The 22,826-nt window shown below is 38.8% G+C and overlaps 1 protein-coding gene and 1 long non-coding RNA gene across 15 annotated transcripts in view; one reads left to right on the top strand and one right to left on the bottom strand.

Annotated features, from left to right (window-relative positions):
• The window catches only part of DPH5 (diphthamide biosynthesis 5), a 36,072-nt gene extending 33,983 nt beyond the window's left edge, over positions 1-2,089 (bottom strand). The window contains exons 1-2 of one of the 9 annotated variants that reach the window (XM_063696557.1): positions 1,788-2,089; positions 1,292-1,449 (exon numbers count right to left, since the gene is read on the bottom strand). In XM_063696557.1, coding sequence (XP_063552627.1) covers positions 1,292-1,426 — 135 coding nt within the window. In that variant the 5' untranslated portion in view covers positions 1,427-1,449; positions 1,788-2,089. Of the gene's footprint in view, positions 1-1,291; positions 1,450-1,622 lie in introns of all 9 variants that reach the window. The other 8 variants (XM_004026213.5, XM_055353210.2, XM_019036778.4 and 5 more) reach the window with 8 other exon arrangements.
• LOC109028882 (uncharacterized) overlaps positions 1,911-22,826 on the top strand; it is a 61,240-nt gene continuing 40,324 nt past the window's right edge. For all 6 annotated transcript variants that reach the window (XR_010130286.1, XR_010130284.1, XR_008669071.2 and 3 more), the window contains exons 1-2: positions 1,911-2,045; positions 4,817-4,915. This is a non-coding gene — a long non-coding RNA (uncharacterized lncRNA). The remainder of the gene's footprint in view (positions 2,046-4,816; positions 4,916-22,826) is intronic.

Raw genomic sequence — 22,826 nt, 5'->3', positions numbered from 1 at the left:
GTTCTATCCTAAGAGTGAAAAAATGAGAAAAAAAAATGTTTTTTAAATCAAAGCTGGCCTTAGGCTGGGTGTGGTTGCTCGTGCCTATACAATCCCAGCACTTTAGGAGGCCGAGGCGGGCAGATCGCTAGAGTCCAGGAACCTGTGACCAGCCTGGGCAATGTGGCAAAACCCTGTCTCTACAAAAAGTACAAAAAATTAGCTGGGCATGATGGCACCCACCTGTAGTCTCAGCTACTCGAGAGGTTGAGGTGGGAGGATACTTGAGCCCAGGAGGTTGAGGCTGCAGTGAGCCAGCCTTATTTTCTCTCTCTCTCCACATATATGTATATATCAAAGTTGGTCTTTACACACAACTTTTTTTCTCTCTCCACATATATGTATATGACTTTTCTCTCTCTCTCCACATATATGTATATATCAAAGTTGGTCTTTACACACAACTTTTATTTAAATGCATGGCCAATTCAAGTAGCAGTTCTTAATTCCTTCTATAAGATTTTAAAGTAATCTGAGGCCTAAAAATTTTAAGTCTATTTTTTGTTTGGAAGACATGACAATAAATCTGCTCCCTCCTACCATAACATATGTATTAATCTTTTGATTTATTTCTACTTAGAGTTTGACAATGAACCTGAAGTTGACCCTTCCCCCAAATTTACTGGGCCCTTATGAGGGCCAACTAAATGTATAATATACTAACAAATACTTTGGTTACTTAGTGTATACTCATATAAGTGTATACTCATACATTTGTATATATTAAGTCCAGGCTCACTCAATATATACAAGTGTATCAGTATAAGCCTTATTGGGAGATAGTCTATTTAAGATAAGATCTCTCTGGATACGATACAAAAAGGCAATCGCCATTCCCTATGGACATACTTCAAAGGGGGAAGCTTTCAGCTTGGTTTTTGAATATATATAACCAACTCATTAAGGCAGTGTCAGCACCTCATTAGCACTCAACTCAGAAAGGATTTCTTGACTACCTCATGAAATAAGGGGTTTTGATAACTATCCCCCAAGAGTATAAAATAGCTTTCCTATTTACTGGAGAAAGCCACAAAATTAGACTTGTAAAATAGGACAAAGCACCCTTTCATTTTCCAAGTCACTTGGTTGGTGTATAATTTCCATTCTTCTGCTCCTCAGATCATTAATGAACAAGGGATGCGTTTCAAAGGGTTTAAACAAGCAGACCTGAAAATTCTGTTCAGCTTAGTGTATGAAAATCAGATGTTAGATAGCTTTCTTCCCAGGAGGCTGGGGAACGCTCAGCACCTACCAAGGCTTCCTTCCCTACAGTCAGGACTGAGGTGTAGGCTTCCAGATACACTCGACTGCAGCGTCTAACAACTTCCAGGCCCTTGACTGTGATGTCCTTGGCATCTCCCAGGCCCAAGCCGATGAGATAAAGCATTTCAAACTTAAGGAGAAGAGAGACTGCAAGACGAAGTGGACAGAAAAACCGTCAGTTACACCGAGGACATCTAAAATCTAGTGATGAACACAATGACAACCAAAGTAGCACAAGAGAAGAGGCAAGTAACAAGCAGGCGTTTGGGAACCTTATGTCACGCTTAAGGACTGGGATAAGAGGTTTTAAACAACCCTACCAGTTTTGCCGCTTGTTACACAAACCTAGGAGCAGCCAATTACCCGCTGAGAGAATCGTAGCTAGTTCCCTGGCCTTTACAAATTCTTAACTACCACCTTTCCGCAGAAGCAACTGCAAAAGCGCCGGCTACGTGCAGAGAAAAGGCCCACGCCGCCGGCCTCACCTACGGTGCCGCAAAATGCTGGTGCCTTTACTGCACTTTACGACTAGCGGGAGGGGGCCGGGCTAGCGGGCTATTGGGCTGCGGAGACCAGACCCCGGCTCCACTGGTAGAAACCCGCCGGCTGCTGGGGCAGGGCGGCGAAAGGTCAGTCGGCCGAGAGGAGTCCGTGGAGCCACCGTTTCATAGCCTCAGGGAAAGGATCGGGCGTGCTCACGAGCCCTCTAACCCATGGCTTAAACACCCGCTTCCTAAGCCTGGGTAAGTGCAGTTGCTCTTCGCTTGAGAGGAGCCACGTGGGAGAGAGTCGGGAGGGGCCCTGCGCCCTACTCCTCCTCCCCAGAAACAGGGAGGGCTGGGAAGGATTTTCCTGATTTGTCCTCGGATTTGGCCGAGTGCACGGATTTTAATTCCAGTCTTCTCATCCTCCTGTAGTTCAACTAGGTGTCTTCCTGGTGAAGCGTGAGATTGGCAAACCCAGCAGTGAGTGTGCTTCTGATTTCCCAACAAGGCAATGACTCCTTGGGTTTGTCCCCAAGACCTTATGCCTGGAGTGCCCCAAGGATGCTTCAGTCACCCTCAGTGTCAGGAATCCCAGACCTTCCTGTACCTGAAGAAGTGACCTTTAATAGTGCTCAGGGATTTCAGACCTCTTAAGCGTTTCTGCCGGGGGAATTCTTATAAAGCTGTTGGTTACATGTAATTAGGAATAGGGAAGATTTGTTTTGACTGAAAATGCTCTTCCCAAGATGACCTCATCCAAGTTAAAAAAGACAGCTGTCATTGCTTTTCTTAGCAGGCAGTGTTGGTTACTCAGAATTTTCCTGTTGCCTCCCCGACAATGCCCAACTCCGCTTCCTTGAACCTTGGTTTTTTTTCATTCCCAGGTTCCATCCACCTTTTTGCACTTCCTATCTATAAACTCTTCGTGGCTGGTTTTATCCCCTCTCATTACGTTGATCTATTCCTCACACCACATACACACCCCAAAAAACTCAAAATGGATCGTAGATGTAAATGGAAAACCTAAACCTATACCAGAAGAAAACATAGGAGGAAATATTTGTGACCTTATTTAGGCAAATATTTCTTAAACCAAAAGCGTGATGAAAAAAATTGATAAATTGGACTTCAACAAAGTAAAAATTTATGCTCTTCAAAAGACTTGAAGCCACATACTGAAAATATTTATAAAGCATGTATCTGATGAAGGACTTGTATGGAGAATATATAAGGAGCACTCAAAAAGCAATAATAAAACAGCTCGTTGTTTAAAAATGGGCAAAAGATTTGAATAGACATCAAAGAAGATACACAAATAACAATTATTTTAAAAGATCTTAAACAAACAAAAAAAGATCCTAAACATCATTAGACATTAGGAAAATAAACATTTAAATCACAGTGAGCTACCACAACCCACCTATTAGAATGGCTTAAGTAAAACAAACAAAACCTCACAAAAACTGGCTGTTCACTCAGAATTCCTAGTATCGCTAATATTTTGCAGATTCAAATTTCAGCCTCCTATCCAGACTTCCTCCCTCTTGGCTTCATGTTAACGTTCTGCTGGAAATCTTCACCTAGATAACCCGGAAGCATATTCAACACATCCAAGGTTGAATCCATCACCTTCCCTTTCAATTTTGCTTTTCTTTCCATATTATCTATTTGGATGGGTGGGGGGGGGGGTGGGTGAGGAGAGTATTGTCATCAACAGATTAACCCCAGCCAGACACTTGGGAGTCACCCCCACATCGTCTGTCATGTCTGCCTGTGTATCTCAATAGAAACCATACCGTCTATCACCATCTTGATTCTCAGGTCCTCATTTTGTCATTCTTGTAGCTGATAATCATGTCTCCTTCACTTAAGGGGGTCAGAGAGTTATAGTTAACAATCTGAAAATATTACACCGCTTCTAGATCCTTCTGAGGCCAAGAGAAAGTCCAGGTTTGTTAACATACCCCACAAGATCATTCGTGGTGTGGCCACTGCCTACCTTTTTAGCATCATCTCTCTCCACTCCATACCATGAGCTTTCTCTCCAGCAATACTGAATTGCTTGTAGTTCTCTGCCCACAACATGCTGCTTTGTTCCTCTACGCTGCTGCCTCATCATAGAATATTGTCTCCCATTCTCTCCTGCCTAGATCACTAATACCCATTCTTTAAGACCAAGTTCAGGAAGCCTTCCCAGAGACCCTCACCCCCCTAAGCTAATTTAGGTTTCTCCTCTTCATTACAGTATTACTCTACATATACTTACTAACCAATTTATGAGATTTATTATTTGTTCATTTGTATTTCTTCTTTACCAAACTATTGATTTAGTTAATTCAGGGACTGCATCTTATTTGTATTCTCATCTTTAAGGTTTAGCACTATCCCTTGCACATAGTAGGTATTAAATAAATGTTTGTTGAATAAATCATTATTATCCACTAGTAGCTGAGCTACGTATTTTTCCATCTTTATTAATACAGAGGGTGGTATGTTTTAAATAAGTACCAAAAAATCATTAATGGAATATCAAATATAAATATGCCTGTCTCATGCCACTTTAGAAGGTCATTTGTATCGAAAGGCTTGCAACACACAAAACATAGTTCATATGCATGCTATTGAGTAGGTAAACACATTTTCCAATGTGTTGATCATTTATGTTTTTTGTTTTCAGATTTAAAAAAATAATAATTTCAGGTAGATTCACAGTGCAAGGACACTGCCAAAAAGGATGATTAAGTAATCTGAAGAAGGTGTGGTTTATCTCCTTTCAGGAAATATATCTATATTGAAAATAAAGTTATTCTGGGTAATCAAGGAAGTGAAACATTGCCTGAAATAACAGTAATAATTTGTTTTTAAGCTTCAAAATGTAGCCAGAGGAACTTAGTTTCACCACGTAGAATTCTTAACAAACAAACCTTTCACCTGCCATTATTTCTCAATAACAGTGTAAATTTTTTGTACTTTTCTGGAGGTAGGCAGATAAAGGGATTATGGTAATCTTTTTTGTTTTTCCTCCTCAGCTCAACAAACATAAGCTGCAAAAATCTTGCCTATTGGATTTTGCAGAATTCTGTGGGATTTGGACATTTTTCCCTTGCCGTTTAAAACAGGTTTCAAATGTGAGTACATTTTCCCCAACAATTTATTGTGAAAAATTTCAAACATATAGAAAAGTTGAAACAGTGTCACAGTCAACACCCATATAGCCACCTCCAAGGTTCTAAAGTTTTAACATTTTGCTGTTTTTGCTTTATCACTTATTTATCCTTTTACCCAGATGTCAACCCATCTTATTTGTTGATGCATTTCCAGGGAAGTTGCAGCCATCGATACACATATTACATTTTGCTTGAAACATAAACTCCTCACCTAGGTAATAGATTAACAAAACATACCTAGGCATATACCTGATTAAATGATATCATTGCTTCACCTAATTTAGGCTGGATTTTGAAAATTTTGCTGTAAAACGATTTCAAATTAGTTTTTAAAAAATATTGTAGTTTTATAATAATAATGAAAGCAGTTAGAGGACAAATTCTTTTATGTCAGCAAATTTGTAGTCTCATGTCTAGCAGAAGAGAGAGTGATGGTTAAAGAGAAAGGTGATTATAGGACAAAAGAAAAAAAGAAAGATTTTTAGCCTTTTTTGGCTTCAAGAATAACATGGATAGATTAGACCTGAAGAGTTTTCTACTTCGTATTCTTGCTTTCAGGTCAGATGATGCCAAGTCATCCCTGAGGGTGAACGTTTATGCTTTTATGAGGATCTTTAAGATGTTTTTGTAACCTTTGCCAGTAACTCATTTTTACTGGCAAATTCTTATATTTGAGACCTACGGTCAGTAGTCATAAAATGTGAGAGAGATGCAGATAGTCATAAGAAATTAATACTGATGGCTTTTCCATTTCATTGTCATAGACACATCATCTGCTACTTTTATTCTGAATTAATAACATAGTTGAGTCACTGCATTACCTTACGGACAAATTATAATTACCTTACATTTAAGAGAAGTCATCCTTCAATTGTCCTGTTTAAGCAGTTTGTCTATTGAAAAGAGGACATCACGGTGACTGACTAAACTCCATCTGACCTTACTGTGAATGAAGAATATTATTTTACTCTGAAGCTGGCCTTTTAACCTACATGTTCCCAGAAATTGCCTTTGTTAGAGGAAATCTTGGTTAATATTTGTACAGCTCAGACTCTTAATTGATTGGTAGTCATTATTTTCTAACAATTCACAAATAAGTGATAATTAAAGATAACATTGCTTTAGGATAAGGACCTGTATTTACTAAGGTTAAAAGATTTGAAGTTGCTTTATTGTACACTTGTTTACTTAGAGAAAAAGTCACTTTTTATAAACCCAGTGATTTTAAGTACTCATCCATACATTATATGTTAATCATATGATGTAAAAATGCATAAAAAACAAATCTTGAGCTATTTTCTGTGTAAAATATGGAAATTTTTATTGTCATTCATCCTAGCTTAATAGATTGAATCAGTAACAATATGGACTGTCGTAAAGAAGTCACCTAGAGCCCTGCGTTTTTGTGTAAAGGAGCTCCCAGAATGTTCCCTTAAGTGCCTGTGTGTATGTGCATGTATGTGTAAACTTTCTGTTTGTTTCTAACCCATTTTCGTATATGGCAGGTCCTTCCTCCAAAGTCTATTGCTAAAAAGGTAGAATCAGGGATACATAGTTCACTCTTTTTGCACTTAAAAATACTACAGGCCAGGCGCGGTGGCTCACGCTTGTAATCCCAGCACTTTGGGAGGCTGAGGCGGGTGGATCACGAGGTCAGGAGATCCAGACCATCCTGGCTAACACGGTGAAACCCCGTCTCTACTAAAAATACAAAAAATTAGCCGGGCGTGGTGGCGGGCATCTGTAGTCCCAGCTACTTGGGAGGCTGAGGCAGGAGAATGGCCTGAACCTGGGAGGCGGAGCTTGCAGTGAGCCAAGATCGCGCCACTGCACTCCAGCCTGGGCAACAAAGCGAGACTCCGTCTCAAATGAAAAACAAAAACAAACCAAAAACTTACAGTGTCCCTTTAAGTTTTTTAGGGAAACATAGCTAAACTAGCCAAGATTTGGTGGGAGAAGGGGAGTGGTTTCCCTTTCATTCAAAAGCCAAAATTCATAAAAGCGAACTACCAGGCTGTATATTAGCCACACACACATACCCCCACTGTCTACACCACTCCCCTAGTTCTCCAGCCTCACCTCCTCGTCTCCGTACCCCTGGCCCCTACAGATAGCTGTGTGGCTCTGGCTCCACTTCCTTGAAGTCATTGTTCAGAATTCACTTCCTCAGTGAGGGCTATCTTATGTAAACTACAACCAACATTTCTAATCACTTTATCCGCTTATTTGCCCCTGTAGCATTGCTCACTTTCTAACACAACTGCATAGTTTACTTATTTATTATGATGTTTTTTGTCCACATCCTATTAGAGTATAAGCACCACAAAGGCAGGATTTTTTTGTCCATGTTATGCTCTAATGTGAAACAAACAGCTAGAACAGTGTTTGATGCTCAGTAAATATATATTGAATGAATGAGTATACATCTACACATGGTAATAAGTTATAAATAAATTTCTTGAGGAGAACTGAACAGAGGGGATTTTTTATAATGATTGAGAACTCACATTTTGATGTCATTCAGACCATGTTTAGTCTAGGCCTTTCACTCAGTAGTGTATTCCTTGCATTCCCTTTTTAAACCTCAGTTACCTATTCTATAAAATAGAGATAATAGTAACATCTTTCATGGGATTATTGTGAGGATAAATGAAAAAATACATATAAAGGGCTTAGCATACTTTCAGACAACTAGTAAAGACTCAGAAAACATTGACAAATATTGATATAGAGTTTGAAATTAATTTTAGAATTATCTACAGTGTCTGTCAGATTATAATATGAAAGTCAAGTCCACCTAGATTGGTTCTTATTCTTTTCCCCATTCACAAAAGTTATATGAATCATTTACATAATTCAGTAATTATAGACCAATCCACTAAATAGTTTACTGATTGACAAAAGTCATCTTAAGCAAGCATTATTATTTTAATATTATTCTCTGAGGTATTCTTTCTGAGAGAAGCTCTTCATTTCAATTATTCTGTCATTGAGTTCAACACTATAGACTTGGTTGGCACCAAAGAAATGTTGTCTGGCAATTTGTTAAAACTTAAAGTAGAACTTAAAGGAAATGGAGCCAAATGTGGTGGTTTACAGCTGTATAATCCTAGCACTTTCAGAGGCTGAGGAGGGAGAATCACTTGAGCCCAGGAGTTTGAGACCAGCCTGGCCAACATACCAAGATTTCATCTCTACTAAAAATAAAAATAAAAAAGTTAGCTGGGCATGGTGGCATGCACCTGTAGTCCCAGCTGCTCAGGAGGCTGAGGCAGGAGGATTGCTTGAGCCCAGGAATTTGAGGCTGCAATGAGCTATGATCACATCACCGCACTCTAACCTGGGTGACAGAGTGAAACCCTGTCTCAAAAAAAAAAAAGCGAATGGACTTTGCTTCTTAGTAGTTTAGTAAACAAAATCTGCTAGTGAGCAGAGAAAATGTTCATTTGGGAACTGAATTCTTTTTTAAAAAAAGCTTTTTAGATGCCCAACAACAATAAAAAGAATCATTGTGTTGTGTGATACATTCATATAATACAATGCTATACAGCAATCAAAAAGAATGAATTACTGCTACATGAAACAACCTGGATGAATCTCACAGAAATGGGATATAGCTTACATAAAGCAAAGTCCACCACATTTTAAGTACACAATTTTTACGTATGTGTATAACCATGTACCCATCATTCTGATAAAGATGTGGAACATTTCTGGCATCCCAGAGGGTTCCCTTTTATCCTCTCCCGGTAAATGTCCCCCCCCCCCCCTGCCCCCACCTCTCCAAGGTAACCGAACCACTATTTGACTGTAAGTTAGTTTTGGCTATTCTTATACACGGAATCATGTAAAATGTACCCTTTTGCGTCTGGCTTCCTTGGCTCTGCTTTACTCGTCCATGTTCTGTGTAGTAGTAGTTCATTCTTTGCTGAATAGAATTCTGTTATATGAATGTACTACTATTTATCTTCTTTATTTTTGATGGATGTTTCAGTTTGGGGCCAATATGAATAAATCTGCTATGAACATTGTTGTATCTGTCTTTTGTTAGACATTTAAGTATTCATTTCTGTTGGGTTATGTTACCTAGGAATTGGAATTGCTGGGTTATAGGATATATGTTTTCACTTTAACAGATTGTGCTAAACAGTTTTCCAAAGTGTTTGTACAATTTACATTCCCACCAGCAATAGATGCAAGTTACAGTTGCTCTGTATCCTTGCCAACACTTGGTATTGTGATACCTTTTAATTTTAGTGGGTGTGTAGTGAGATATCGTTGTGGTTTTAATTTGCAGCTCTGTGGTGGTTAATGGTGTCAATTGCCTCATATGTAATTTTTTTCAGTTATTTTAAATTTTCAGTTATTTAATTTTTCAGTTATTTTCTTTATTCATTATGAATAAAATCAATATCACTTTTTGTATTGGACGAAAGTGCTTTTAAAGTCAGTATTAATTAAAACCTCTTCAAAGTCAATTTATTTATTTTTGAAGACAAAAATATTTCTTTCTCCCACCACAGCAATATTTAAATGTGGAATCTATACTTGTAGTTGAGTAAATCCATTTGTGAATAAGATACTTCCTTTAAAAGGGCCTTAATAGATTCACTAATAAATATGTGTGAAATATGTTTTAATGTATTGAAAGCACTTAGTGCCTGAAACATAGTAAGTGCTGAAGTTATTTTAAAATAATTAAAATATACTTTAAAAAATATATATATATATATATATATATATATGTTTTGCCTGGAGAGAACACCTGTTGTCAGGACACCCACTTCTCATTCTGCCTCTGCTGCCAATAACTATGTGGGTTTGGACCATTTTTTGCTATCAGTAACATGAATGCTTTTAGTTAGATGATTTCTAAGTCACATTGTAGGATTCAGTAGCTTCCTTTTTGGTTAGAATGGAAAAAACACTAGACCGGTAATCAGTCAATGTAAGTTATTTACACTTGTGGACCTTTGCTTTGTTTCATGACTCAAAACCCAATAAGAAGTATCTTTCCCCTCCTCCTCCTTTTCTACCCTTCCTCCTTTAATAGATTTCGATATAAAATTGCAAGCAATACAGTAATTCCTTAAACCTGGAAATTAGCATAACCAATATAAATTTTTTTAAAAAAACGTTAAGTTACTAAATTTTTTATACTAATAAACTGTAGACCTTGAGTTATTCTTCACATAACTGTACTTCACTGTAAGTACAGTGATTTTTTTCATAACTAGAAAGTTTTTCAACCAAAATTAAACCGATATCTATATCAAGTTGCAGAATTTTCACAGATTTAATTTTCTCAGACTGATTTTTGTTTGCATTTCTAAATCCTAGGTAGTCATAGAATACGATTCACCCTAATCTTATTTCCTTACCTTTTGCTTTATGTTATTAGGGTCTTTTGCTTGTTTTGCAGTAATATTTTCTATTGTATACTTTGAGTAGCATTGGTTTTTTTTCTTCAGCAATTTTTACACCTTACTATCAGAGCTCATTACATTTTCTGATAAAGGCTTATTGAGATTCAGACTCAAACTCATATAGATTCTATTTTAATCTTATCTTTGCTTCTGGCTATTGCCTCTCTTCTGGTGTTTATTAAATAAAACCTGATGAAATCCTATCATATCAAAATATTAGTAGTAGTATTAGTGGTATCAAAAATATTGTTTTCTCCATGCATACCAATTGCAGAAGCAGTGAATAGCGTGGTTAAAAGCCTGGACTTTAATGTCATAGGCTTTAGAGTCAGACTACAGGATTTGAATTTTGGCTTCTCTTACTAGCAATGTGACCTTAGGAAAGTTCTTGAACCCTTAGTTATATTGCCTGTAAAATACATATAATAAAGGCACTTATAGGACCATCGTGATGATTAAATGAAGTAATACTACATATAAACAGTGTCTTTGAACAGTGTTTTTGCACTTTGTAAGTGTTCAATAAATGTTAGCAATCATTATAAATATATTACCTTTAGGGTTTTGTGAAGATTAAATGGGATAAGTAAACTGTATATCTAAAGGCCTGCAATATAGTGCACAATTAACGTTAGCTAGTATTAATACCAAAAATATTCTCTAGCTAGCTGGTTTTACAGAATTTCTGTGTGTTCTAGGTAAAATTGCAGTTTAGGACCATCATCCATCCCCCTTGACACCAAACAAAAAGTGAATTTGTAATTAGAATATTTAGTACTAAGAAAACATGGACATCCAGGCTAAAGCTCAAAGCTTTTAAAAATTATTATGTAGCTGCAATGTTATTTGCACATGAAAGGAAACAGAAAGTGGTGTTAGTAATTTTAAAGATAAATTTTTTCTTGAATAAGGTGTGATGTTTAGTTCCTAATAACTTTGTCCTGTGACCGATTAAACCCATCAGTAGGTTGAAGGTGTTCAGGGCATGGTAATCTGAGACTGAGGCCAGTCATTTTCTTAGACAGAGAAGCTATAAGAAATCCTATGTAGAAATTACTTAGTATCACACTAATTTTGATATTTGCATCACTTAGATGTCATTTACTTTCCTATTATCTGTGCTCCTGCCTGGCCTCCCTGCCATCTCAGTAATAGAGTTCCTTGCCTTCTTCCTAGTCATCAGGACCTGCATCTCTGCCTTGTTATTTCAAGAGGTTGAACTTGCTACTGATTTCATTCCTCTGAGAGACTTAAATTCTTGCCTTGGCCCCATCTACCCATGATTGGGTTCCCTTTTACAAAGCTAGGCTCCCACAAAGGAAGACACTCACCTATCTGAAATTGCCAGGGTCATTGAGCACTTTTGAACAGGTGTAGGCACAACTTCAAGAGGTACCGTTCACATAGATGACATACAGCTGCCCAGCTGTACATGGTGGCTCAGTGGCCAGTTGCCTATTTCTCGAACTATGGTTGATCACCTGCTGTGTTCCTGCTTGGTGGTCTTCATTAGACAGCTCAGGCTGAGATTCTTGCCCATGTTTGTGGTCTTCAGTTTTTTTAATTATGTGATCTCACCTGCTTTTATCTTGCTTCTGGTTAATTTATCTCAAATTTCATGGCCATCCATTGCTCAGTGTGTTGCCTCTACCTGGAATACTTCCCTACTTTATCTCATAGGAATTATCCTTAAAATTCTAGTTCAGAAACCTCTCATCTATAGTGTTTTCCCACCTCACATAACTGCAAATTTTTTTCTTATTTTGATTTTCTTTAATAGTCTATTGCTATTATATGTTTTTCTTAAGACTATAGATTTTAAGGGCAAGGCCAATGTTTTATCTTTATATTCTCTGTAACTCCTGTATGGTGTTCTGCTCATAATAGATGTTAAATGAGTATTCGTAGTATGTCTTGATGAAAGTGCTACTTAACAAAAGCAGGCAAGTCAAGGTATGCTAATGAACTGAGAAAGGAGAGGCTAGAAACAAGGAAAATGACATGATAAACTATTGCAGTGATCTGTGCATGAGGTGATAGTAGTAAGTCTTGCGTATACTCAGTGACAAAAGAAGTTGAGATGTGTTAATTATATAAATCAGTGGGGATGACCATGAACATAATTAAATGGGGGAGGGGAGGAAAGGGATTGATTAAAGCCAGAGGATGATGCAAACTGGATCCTACTTCTTACTTTTAGAAGTTTATATCAAATGTCAGGAAAATAAAAGTAAGTTCAAATTTAAATTAACAGTATTCTACATTCAGTGTAATAATGTTTAAAACTATGTAGAAATGGATCCTTAAAAACCTCTCATTTAGTCTTTCTAGAGCTGTCATAATATTTGATGACTATAAATGTAAATTCCATTTAATGGTGAAATTTCAACAAAACTGGAATGAGCTATGGGATTTTTCTTTTGCAACCAGATAGACAAATAAATAAGCGGAGAGAGTTGAGATTATTATTCACTTTTGAAAATCATTTGAAATACTTTTACACTCCCTTCCCAAAAAGCCTTTTGAGAGCTAGAGTTATTTATTTTTGGAGCATCACATTTTGACAGATTTTTGCACATTCTTCAGTGGTCATCACATGAAGAGATTTAGCTTAATTCCTTGCACAACTAAGTTGAAGTCTTATGATACCTAGTTGACCTTAATTGTGTCTTGTTCAGTCCAACAAATGCTTACTATGTCTCATGCATAAGGCTATGTGCTCTTTATTCTCAGGGATAAAAAGAAGCATAAATCACTATTTGTACCATCTAGGGATTATATTCAAATGAAGAACACAGCACACCTGTGCCCTATAGGGATATCACAATATGTACAGTGATACATGCTATGATAGAAGTGCAAGCAGTAAGGTAGAAAAGGAGGAAAAAGATTAATTAAACTGGATACTGTTCTAATAGCTTGATCTGACCTTATTGTTTATAATATCTAGGTAACACATGGAAGCTATTTCTGGATTCTTGATGGTTTAGATGACTTATCACAAGATAACCAAAGTTTATTTATGTCATGGTTTAGAGAGACTAAATTGGTGTAATGTTGTCCAGGAAGCCCAGACATGTTGCAGATAGGACAGCATTGCAGCATTGCAGTTGACCTTCATCCTTACAAACATGCTAACTGGATTTTTCTTAGGATACCCACAATACCAGTTGCTTAGCAATGGACTAACACTAGCTATGTTTATCTGTTTCTGGTATACAAAAGTCTGGCTGCCATTTTATCCACTTCTATTAGGGTCTAGGAAGAGGTGAGTAATATCTATTTCTTATTTATTTATTTTTTTTGAGATGGAGTTTAGCTCTTTCGCCCAGGCTGGAGTGCAGTGAAGCAATCTCAGCTACTCGGGTTCAAGCAATTCTCCTGCCTCAGCCTCCTGAGTAGCTGGAATTACAGGTGCACTCCACCATGCCTGGCTAATTTTTTTGTATTTTTAGTAGAGACGGAGTTTCACCATGCTGGCCAGGCTGGTCTTGAACTCCTGACCTTGTGATCCGCTTGCCTCTGCTTCCCAAAGTGCTAGGATTACAGGTATGAGCCACCACACCGGACCAGTAATGTGTATTTCTAATTAGGACATCCCTTCTTTCAGATGCCAGTTTGCAGGTTACTTGATGAACATAAAATCATAACAGGTAAGTGGGTCTAATTACCTAGATGCTTGGAAGATGCAGAAAATATCTTTCTTCCACATAGTGTCCTAGTTAATGGAATTCTTTTGAGCCCTGTAAGTGCCCTTGCTGAACTCTGTTTGGACTAACCTTTTCACATTCGTTCTTTCCGTTAAAAATACCATTTAAGCTACAGTCTAGTTGCTGTTTCTGAGGGCCTGGAAGAATTCAGCCTCATCCCATTAAGTGTAGGTGTGTTTGACCAGCTCTCTGTCCTCTTAGGCCCATCCCTTTATTACAGTCTGTATTTTAAGTTTTAATGTTTATAATTAGGATCTCGTTTATTCTTTTCTGGTACTCCTGAATAACCACAGTTTTACTAACAATAACGTAAAAATATTTCAGCCACTACATGAGCCCCATTCAAAAAATTTGTTTCAAGTTAGTTTGTTGGCTGGAGCTACAGTGGCACTAATATAACACTTGCTCCAAGATCTATGATCTAATGCTTTAATCACACAGGATGCATCTAGTTACTCAAATCAGAGATTCTGGAATCACCCTGAGTGTTCTCATACTCTCCAGGTAATTGCTCTGTCTTGTCAATTTTGTCTCTTGCTTATCTCTTGAATCATTCCAGGATTCTCCATGCCCACTGCTCAAGCTTTAATTCTGGCCTGTGTCCTTTTTCACCTACACTATAGAGTAGCCTGCTAACTAGTCTCCCTATCTCAAGTATTGCCCTAGACCATCTTTACACTGCAATTGTGTTTTCTCTAAAAAGATTCATCATATAATCTTAAACTTTTTAATCCTTTTATGATATCTTATATAAAAGTTCAAATTCCTTAGAATAATATACAGACCCTTACTATTTAGATTTTTGCCTATCTTTCCAGTCCTTTCTCCATTCTCCTATTGTATACCTTTTACTCCTGCCATGCTGAACTCACTTCCAGAAGTAGGGTTTTTCTTGCCATCACCATTTTGCACATGCTGTTTCACTCTCTAGAGAGCTCCCATGACCATCTTCCAGGTAGATTTCTGTTTATTTTCAAGAGTCATCTGAGACATTCCTTGCTCCAGGAAATCTTTCTTATGCTCCCAGACATAATGTGATGTCTTTTTTGTTTCCATTGCTATGTCTAATAACACAGGCTGTCTTAGAGTAATTAATTATTTGTGGATTCACCAATGGACTTGTACTTCTGAGAGATAGAGACAATGTCTCTTCCTTTTTGTGACTGTCACAATACTAGAACATAGTGATAATATTTCTTTTGAATGAAGTAGAGTAGGCACTTGACATTCTGGATTTAATTTCCTAGCTTGCAAGCAACCTTGAAGATTCATCACTTGTACTAATTTGTATTATAATTTGCAGAGGCATAACTTTGACGCAAGTGCCCTGTGGGGTTGGTATGTAGGAATGAGTCACTAACCTTGTGAGAATTCTAGCCAGCTACTTGATGCTGCCCTTTCAGAGTGGCTTTGCTTTTTTCTTTATGGAAATTGTCAAGGTTCTTTTATTAGTTTTCATACTGCTATAAAAACATACCTGAGACTGGCTAATTTATTAAGAACAGAGGTTTAATTGGCTCATGGTTCTGCAGGCTGTACAGGCTTTTGCTTCTGGGGAGGCCTCAGGAAACTTAAAATCGTGGTGGAAGGCAAAAAGGAAGCAGGCATGGCCTTCATGTGGCCAGAACAGGTGAGGGGAGTGGGGAGGTGCCACACACTTTTAAACAACCAGATCTTGTGAGAACTCTATTATGCAACAGCACTAGGGGAATGGTGCTAAACCATTAGAAACCACCCCCCATGATTCAGTCACCTCCCACCAGGCCCCACCTCCAATAATGGGGATCACAATGCAACATGAGATTTCAGTAGGGGCACAGAGCCAAGTCGTATCATTCTACCCTGGCTCTTCCCAAAACTCATGTCCTTCTCACATTCCAAAACAATCTGGCTTCCCAATAGTCCCCCAAAGTCTTAACTCATTCCAGCATTAACTGAAAAGTCCAAGTTCAAAGTCTCATCCAAGACAAAGCAAGTCCCTTCCACCTATGAGCCTGTAAGATCAAAAACAACTTAGTTACTTCCAAGATACAATGGGGGTACAATTCTCTCATTCCAAAACAGAGAAATTGACCAAAATGAGGGGCTACAGGCCCCATGCAAGTCCAAAACCCTTCAGGGCAGTCATTAAATCTTAAAGCTCCAAAATAGCATTTGATTCCATGTCTCAAATCCAGGCCACACTGATGCAAGGGATGGGCTCCCAAGGGATTGGGCAGCTGTGCCCCTGTGGCCCTGCAGGTTACAGCCCTCACAGCTGCTTTCACAGGCTGGTGTTGAGTGCCTGAGGCTTTTGCAGGCACCCAGTGCAAGCTGTCAGTGGATCTACCATCCTGGGGTCTGGAGGACCCTCTTCTCACAGCTCCACTAGGCAGTGCCCCAGTGGTAACTCTGTTTGGGGGCTCCAACCCCACATTTCCACTCTGCAGTACACTAGTAAAGGTTCGCCATAGGGCTGTGCCCCTACAGCCGACTTCTACCTGGACTTTCAGATGTTTATGTACATCCTCTGAAATCTAGGTGGAGGCTCCTAAGCCTCAACTCTTGCCCTCTGCACACCTGTTGGCTTAACACCATGTGGAAGCCGCCAAGGCTTGTGGCTTGTACTCTCTGGATCAGTGGCCTTAGACATATCTGGGGCCCTTTTAGCCACAGCTGGAACTGAAGCCACTGAGACAGAGGGTGCCATGTCCTGAGGCTGCACAGATCAGTGGGTCCCTAGGCCTGGCCCACGAAACCATTTTTCCCTCCTAGGCCTCCAGGCCTGTGATGGAAGAGGCTGCTGAGAAGGTCTCTGAAATGGCTTGGAGGCATTTTCCCCATTGTCTTGGTTATTAACATTCAGCTTACCTTATGCAAATTTCTGCAGCTGGCTTGAATTCCTCCCCAGAAAATGAATTTTTTTTTCTACCACATGGCCAGGCTGCAAATTTTCTGAACTTTTATGCTCTGCTTCCCTTTTAAATATAAGTTCCAGTTTCAGGTCCTTTCTTTGTTTATGCAAATGAGCATAAGCTTTTAGAAGAAGCCAGGCCACACCTTGAATGCTTTGCTGCTTAGGAATTTCTTCCACAAGATACCCAAATCATCTCTCTCAAGTTCAAAGTTCCACAGATCCCTAGAGCAGGGGCACAATACCACCAGTCTCTTTGCTAAAGCATATCAAGAGTGACCTTTACTTCAGTCCTCAATAAGTTCCTCATCTCTGTCTGAGACTACCTCAGCCTGGACTTCACTGTCCATATCACTATAAGCATCTTGGTCAGAACCATTCAACAAGTCTCTAGGAAGTTCCAAACTTTCCCTCATCTTCCTATCTTCTTCTGAGCCCTCCAAACTGTTCCAGCCTCTGCCTGTTACACAGCTTCAAAGTTACTTCCACATTTTCAGCTATCTTTATAGCAGTGCCCCACTCCTGGTACTAATTCTCTGTATTAGCCCATTCTCACATTGCTATGAAGACATACCAGAACCTGCATAATTTATTAAGAGAAGAGTTTTAATCAGCTCACAGTTCTGCAGACTGTACAGGCTTCTGCTTCTGGGGAGGCCTCAGGAAGCACACAGTCATGGCATGAGGCAAAGGGGAAGCCGTCACATTCTTCACATGGCCAGAGCAGGAGAGGGGGTAGAAGGGGGATGTGCTATACACTTTTAAAAAACACCAGATCTTGTGAGAACTCTATCACAAGACAGCACTAGAGGAATGGTGCTAAACCATTAGAAACCACCCCCATGATCCAATTATCTCCTACCAGGCCCCACCTCCAATACTGGGGATCACAATTCAACATGAGATTTGGGTAGGGGCAGAGAGCCAAACCATATCAGTTCTATTGTAAAATTTTAGTTACAGGATGAATTTATTCCATTTTCATGGACTTTTTATGAAACTTTTCATAACCTGCATATTCATTTCAGTAATTAAAAGGAAACACAGCATGGAACTCTTTCTTACTCTTTGGTTTATTTATGCATGATATTCCTCTGTAGAGAATGTGTATAAATTGTTACTTGGTTTGTATCATTTTCAAAGATTAGCAGGCTCAATAGTATTTCCATTGTCAGTGAATTCCATCTTCCAGTTTTAATTTAAGTGTTCTCTTTCTAGCACCCTTCCCACCATTGTTTTGTTTTATTTTCACTCAGAATACAGTATTCCTCATCTTGCCAAACACAGATCCCTCTACCCCTTTTCTGAATTTCTTCTCCCACTTTCACAGAGACCTGTTATCCTCTTCCATAATTTCAGCTACTCCTTCCCCACTGACTTTTACCCTTCAGCATATTAGAATACTCCCATCTTAAAAATAATCAAAACAACTGCCCTCTAATCATTGCCCATTTCTAACTATTTCTCAATACTTTTCCTTTTCATCACAAGTGTTTTGAAGAAATGTTCAGAGATCATCTCAAATTCTTCATCATCTCTGCTGTTTTCTTAATTCATTTTATCTGACTTCTACCCCTACTACAGTGAAACTGTTTTTGCCATGAACTCTAATGATCTACATATTATTAAAATAGGGACAGTCTGCTACTGGATCTCTCTGCATGTTTTGATTCTGTTGACCAATCCTTCCATGGTTTGTCTGACACCATTTTCTCTTGAATTTCTTTCTATCTGTTTTAAGTTAGTCTACTCCTCAACTACTGGTATTCTCAGCATTCCATTCTAGATCTTATTCTTCCCTCACTCTACAAAATTTCTACTTGGTGATCTTATTTACTCCCATGGCTCCGAAATCACTTCTAAAATTATTACTTTTTTCTTTCTCTCTTTCTCTCCCTCTTTCTTTCTCTCCTTCCTTCCTCCCTTCCTTCCTTCCTCCCTCCCTCCCTTTCTTCCTTCCATTCTCTTTCTTTCCCTCCCTCCCTCCCTCTCTCTCTCTCTTTCTCCTTCCTTCTTTCATTCCTTTCCCTCCCTCCCTTCCTCCCTTCCTCCCTTCCTCCCTCCCTCCCTCCCTCCCTCCCTCCCTCCCTCCCTCCCTTCCTTCCTTCCTTCCTTCCTTTTTTTCTGAGACAGAGTCTCACTTTGTTACCTGGGCCAGAATGCAGTAGTATGATCAGCTCACTGCAGCCTCAAACTCATGAGCCAAAGTGATTCTCCTGCCTCCCCAGTAGCTGGGACTGCAGGTTCATGCCACCATACTAGGCTACCTTTAATTTTTTTGGCAGAGATGGGTTCTCGCTATGTTACCCAGGCTGGTCTCAAACTCCTGGCCTCAAGTGATTTCCCTGCCTCAGTCTCTCAATGTGCTGGGATTACAGGCGTGAGCCACGTAATGCCCAGCTAAAGTTATGAGTTTCATATGTTTTTTTACTTGGGATTTCTTTCCTGAGCTGCCATCCCATATATTCAACTGCATTTTCCACAGCACCTCAATACTGTGTGTGCAAAACTGAACTCCCCTTTCCCCACTGTATATGCTTTTCTTTCTGATTTCCCTTTTCCTCTTCCTATTGTAATTCCAAGACCTTATTTCTTTCCTCCAGAATTGCTTCATCACTTCCTAAGACTGATTCCAGTCTCATCTGACATTTAATCTTCATCTTCATCACTGCTCCCAAAATGATTTCTTTTTCTGAAACACATCTTTATTTTATTCCTCTGCTTGAAACATTTCAGTGCTTCCCATTACATTCAAGAGAAAATGTATTTAAGTATATGTACACAGTGTATTTAAGTCAATTTATGATCTGGCCCCAGTGTTTCTGTGAAACCACAACTTTTGCCTCTCCTGTGTACTAGTCAACTTTATATCAGGTCTCAGGGAACACTCTACTGTCTACCTTCCATGCTACCCACTTCCCCTCCTCTGACCTTTTCCTCCTGTGCAGTTCTCATTCTTGAAGCCTGATGTCACTACTTCCAAGCCTCTGCTTTTCTTCCCCATCCACTCATCTGACATTGCTATTCTTCCTATTTCGTATTTCTTTTATAGCACTGACTAATTCAACTATAATGGTTTCTCTGAGTGTTTCCTAAACTATAAGCTTTCTGACAGCAGGAATTATGTGCTTTATCTTTGTATCCTGACAAGTAGAATGTAACTGTGGAACATATTTAATAAAAGTTTGTTCGATGAATAATGTCTGTATTTAATTTACTTCAAAAATAATCAGTAGTACCTGCAATTACAGTGGTTTCTTTTTCATTGTATAATGCAAAATAGGTTCACCCTTTTAAAATGGCCACAACTCCTATATGAACTTAGAGATATGAGAAAGTACCTCAGGGTAAATGTAACTACAAGTGATAATAATATGATAAAGCCTTTGCAATACAATTCTGACCTGAATTACCCAGAGGTAAGCTAAACTTCACAGGTGAAGGGCATGGTTCTCCACAAGACTGCCCTCATTTCAGACACCAGCCACAAGCTTGGGGGCTTCCAGGGCTACTCTCACTTCTGATCAGCTGTTTACAAATACATGAGGATAGCTACAAACCCTTCAGTTTCAATCATTAACAAGAATTATTAGACTTACAGAATACAGGAAAGCACTATAATTATGATAAAACTTTTATTATATCAAAAAGAGTACGTATCAGAACCAGCCAAAAGAAGAAACACGTATGAGGTCTGGGAGGGCCCAAATATGAGGGTTCCATGTCCTCTCTCCATGGAGTTAAAATTCATCATCTTCTGGTAGATTGTTGTGCGACGATTGCTAACCAGGGGAGCTTACCTGAACCTCGGTGTTTGGAGTTTTTATCGGGGTTTTATTATGTAAGTACGATTGACTGACTCATAACCATGCAGTGGAACTCAACCTCCATACTTCTTCCCTCTCTGCAGGTCAGGCTGGTATCACATGGCTGAAACCTTCTAATTACATGATTGCCCTTTTTGGAATGTCCAGCCCCCATCTTGAGTCATCACGTTAGGTTAAACTATCATTAGCCCACCATAAATAATGAAGACACTCTGATCATGGAGAAATTTCAAGAACTTACAGCCTCTCTCCTGGGGACCAGGGACAAAGGCCAGCTACATGCTTTTTTTTTGTTTTGTTTTGTTTTTTTGAGATGGAGTCTAGCTCTGCCACCCAGGCTAGAGTGAAGTGGCACAATCTCTGCTCACTGCAACCTCTGCCTTCTGGGTTGAAGCGATTCTCCTGCCTCAGCCTCCTGAGGAGCTGGGATTACAGGAATATGCCTGTATTTTTGTATTTTTAGTAGAGACGGAGTTTCACCATGTTGGCCAGGCTGGTCTCAAACTCTTGACCTCAAGTGATCCGCCCACCTCAGCCTCCCAAAGTGCTGGGATTACAGTACCTTCTTTACAATAACAGCCTTGATCACCTAAAATAAAAAACATATCTGACCATCAAAACTAAAATTGCAAAACCTAAATTATATTGGTAGTCCAGAATTCTTGTTCATTTATCTGTTTTAATCATATGATCATTAAGAAAAGTCCAAAGAATTTGGAATTCATGTACAGATTAGAAGTCTGAATGGCACTATAAAATTGAGTTGACAGCATTAATTTCCATTTGGAAAAGTCTGCTAGAGGTTATTCATACAGGAAGAATTTATCAGAATTTGCAACTATCTCTGAAGTAGATTACACATATTTTATTTGGTGAATGTTTCAGAAGTTGTGTTAGTGTGGACAGTTAAGAAAATATAACTGAGTGATCCTTATAAAGCTGATGGTCTGTGAAATTCTACCTACATCAAAAAGATTCAATAGAGTAATCTTTATCCATTAAGTGTTATTTCCTATTATTTGATATTACTGATTTAATAAATTTAAAATCTATTATTTATAATAGACAAGTATGTCTAGGTTTCATTTACAATTAAACTAATTAAATCTTGTTTAAAGTTTCTGCTTGCATTATAGGTATCCTAAGTAGCCCAGTTAAACTCATTGTACCAATAGTGACACTTTCTTATTAAGAAAGCCCGAGTGTAAAGTATAATTCCTGGGAAGGAATTGAAAAGTCTCTCTAAGACATTAACCTCCAAAACTTTGAAAAATTATGTAAGGTAAGAAAAGAGGGTGGACAAACACAGTGATTTAAGTAATATGAGTAAAAATCACTTGTGATTGGAGGGTCACTGTTTCTAGCAGGATGGCAAAATACCCTGAATAATTCTGCTACTGAAAATGGCCACAGATGCTGGAAGACATATGTAACTGAGCTGAGAAGAAATTTAAGAAATTCACAGGTCAAAAGCAAAATGAATACAGAAACCCAGAGAGATAAGGTAGGACTCAAGCTGCCTTTTCCAGGGATTTGTGCAAAATCTTCTTTCTTTTTTTTTTTTTTTTTTTTTTTTGAGACGGAGTCTCGCTCTGTCGCCCAGGCTGGAGTGCAGTGGCGCGATCTCGGCTCACTGCAAGCTCCGCCTCCCGGGTTCACGCCATTCTTCTGCCTCAGCCTCCCCAGTAGCTGGTACGACAGGCGCCTGCCACCACGCCCGGTTAAGTTTTTTTGTATTTTTATTAGAGACGGTTTCACCGTGTTAGCCAGGATGGTCTTGATCTCCTGACCTCGTGATCTGCCCGCCTCGGCCTCCCAAAGTGCTGGGATTACAGGCGTTAGCCACCAAGTGTGGCCTTTTATATTTTTTAAAGATTTAAAAAAATAAAAACGACAGTACTTAGTGATGTAAAAATTGTTATGAAATTCAAATATCAGTGTCCATAAATGGAGTTTTGTTAGAACACAGTCATGCTTATTCATTTATGTGTTGTCTGTGGCTGCTTTCACACTATA

This window comes from Gorilla gorilla, chromosome 1, assembly GCF_029281585.2.
Source record: "Gorilla gorilla gorilla isolate KB3781 chromosome 1, NHGRI_mGorGor1-v2.1_pri, whole genome shotgun sequence".
In the NCBI taxonomy this organism is placed as follows: Eukaryota; Metazoa; Chordata; class Mammalia; order Primates; family Hominidae; genus Gorilla; species Gorilla gorilla.
Note: the sequence above shows the minus strand (reverse complement) of the source record. Positions and strands in the feature narration are given on the sequence as shown.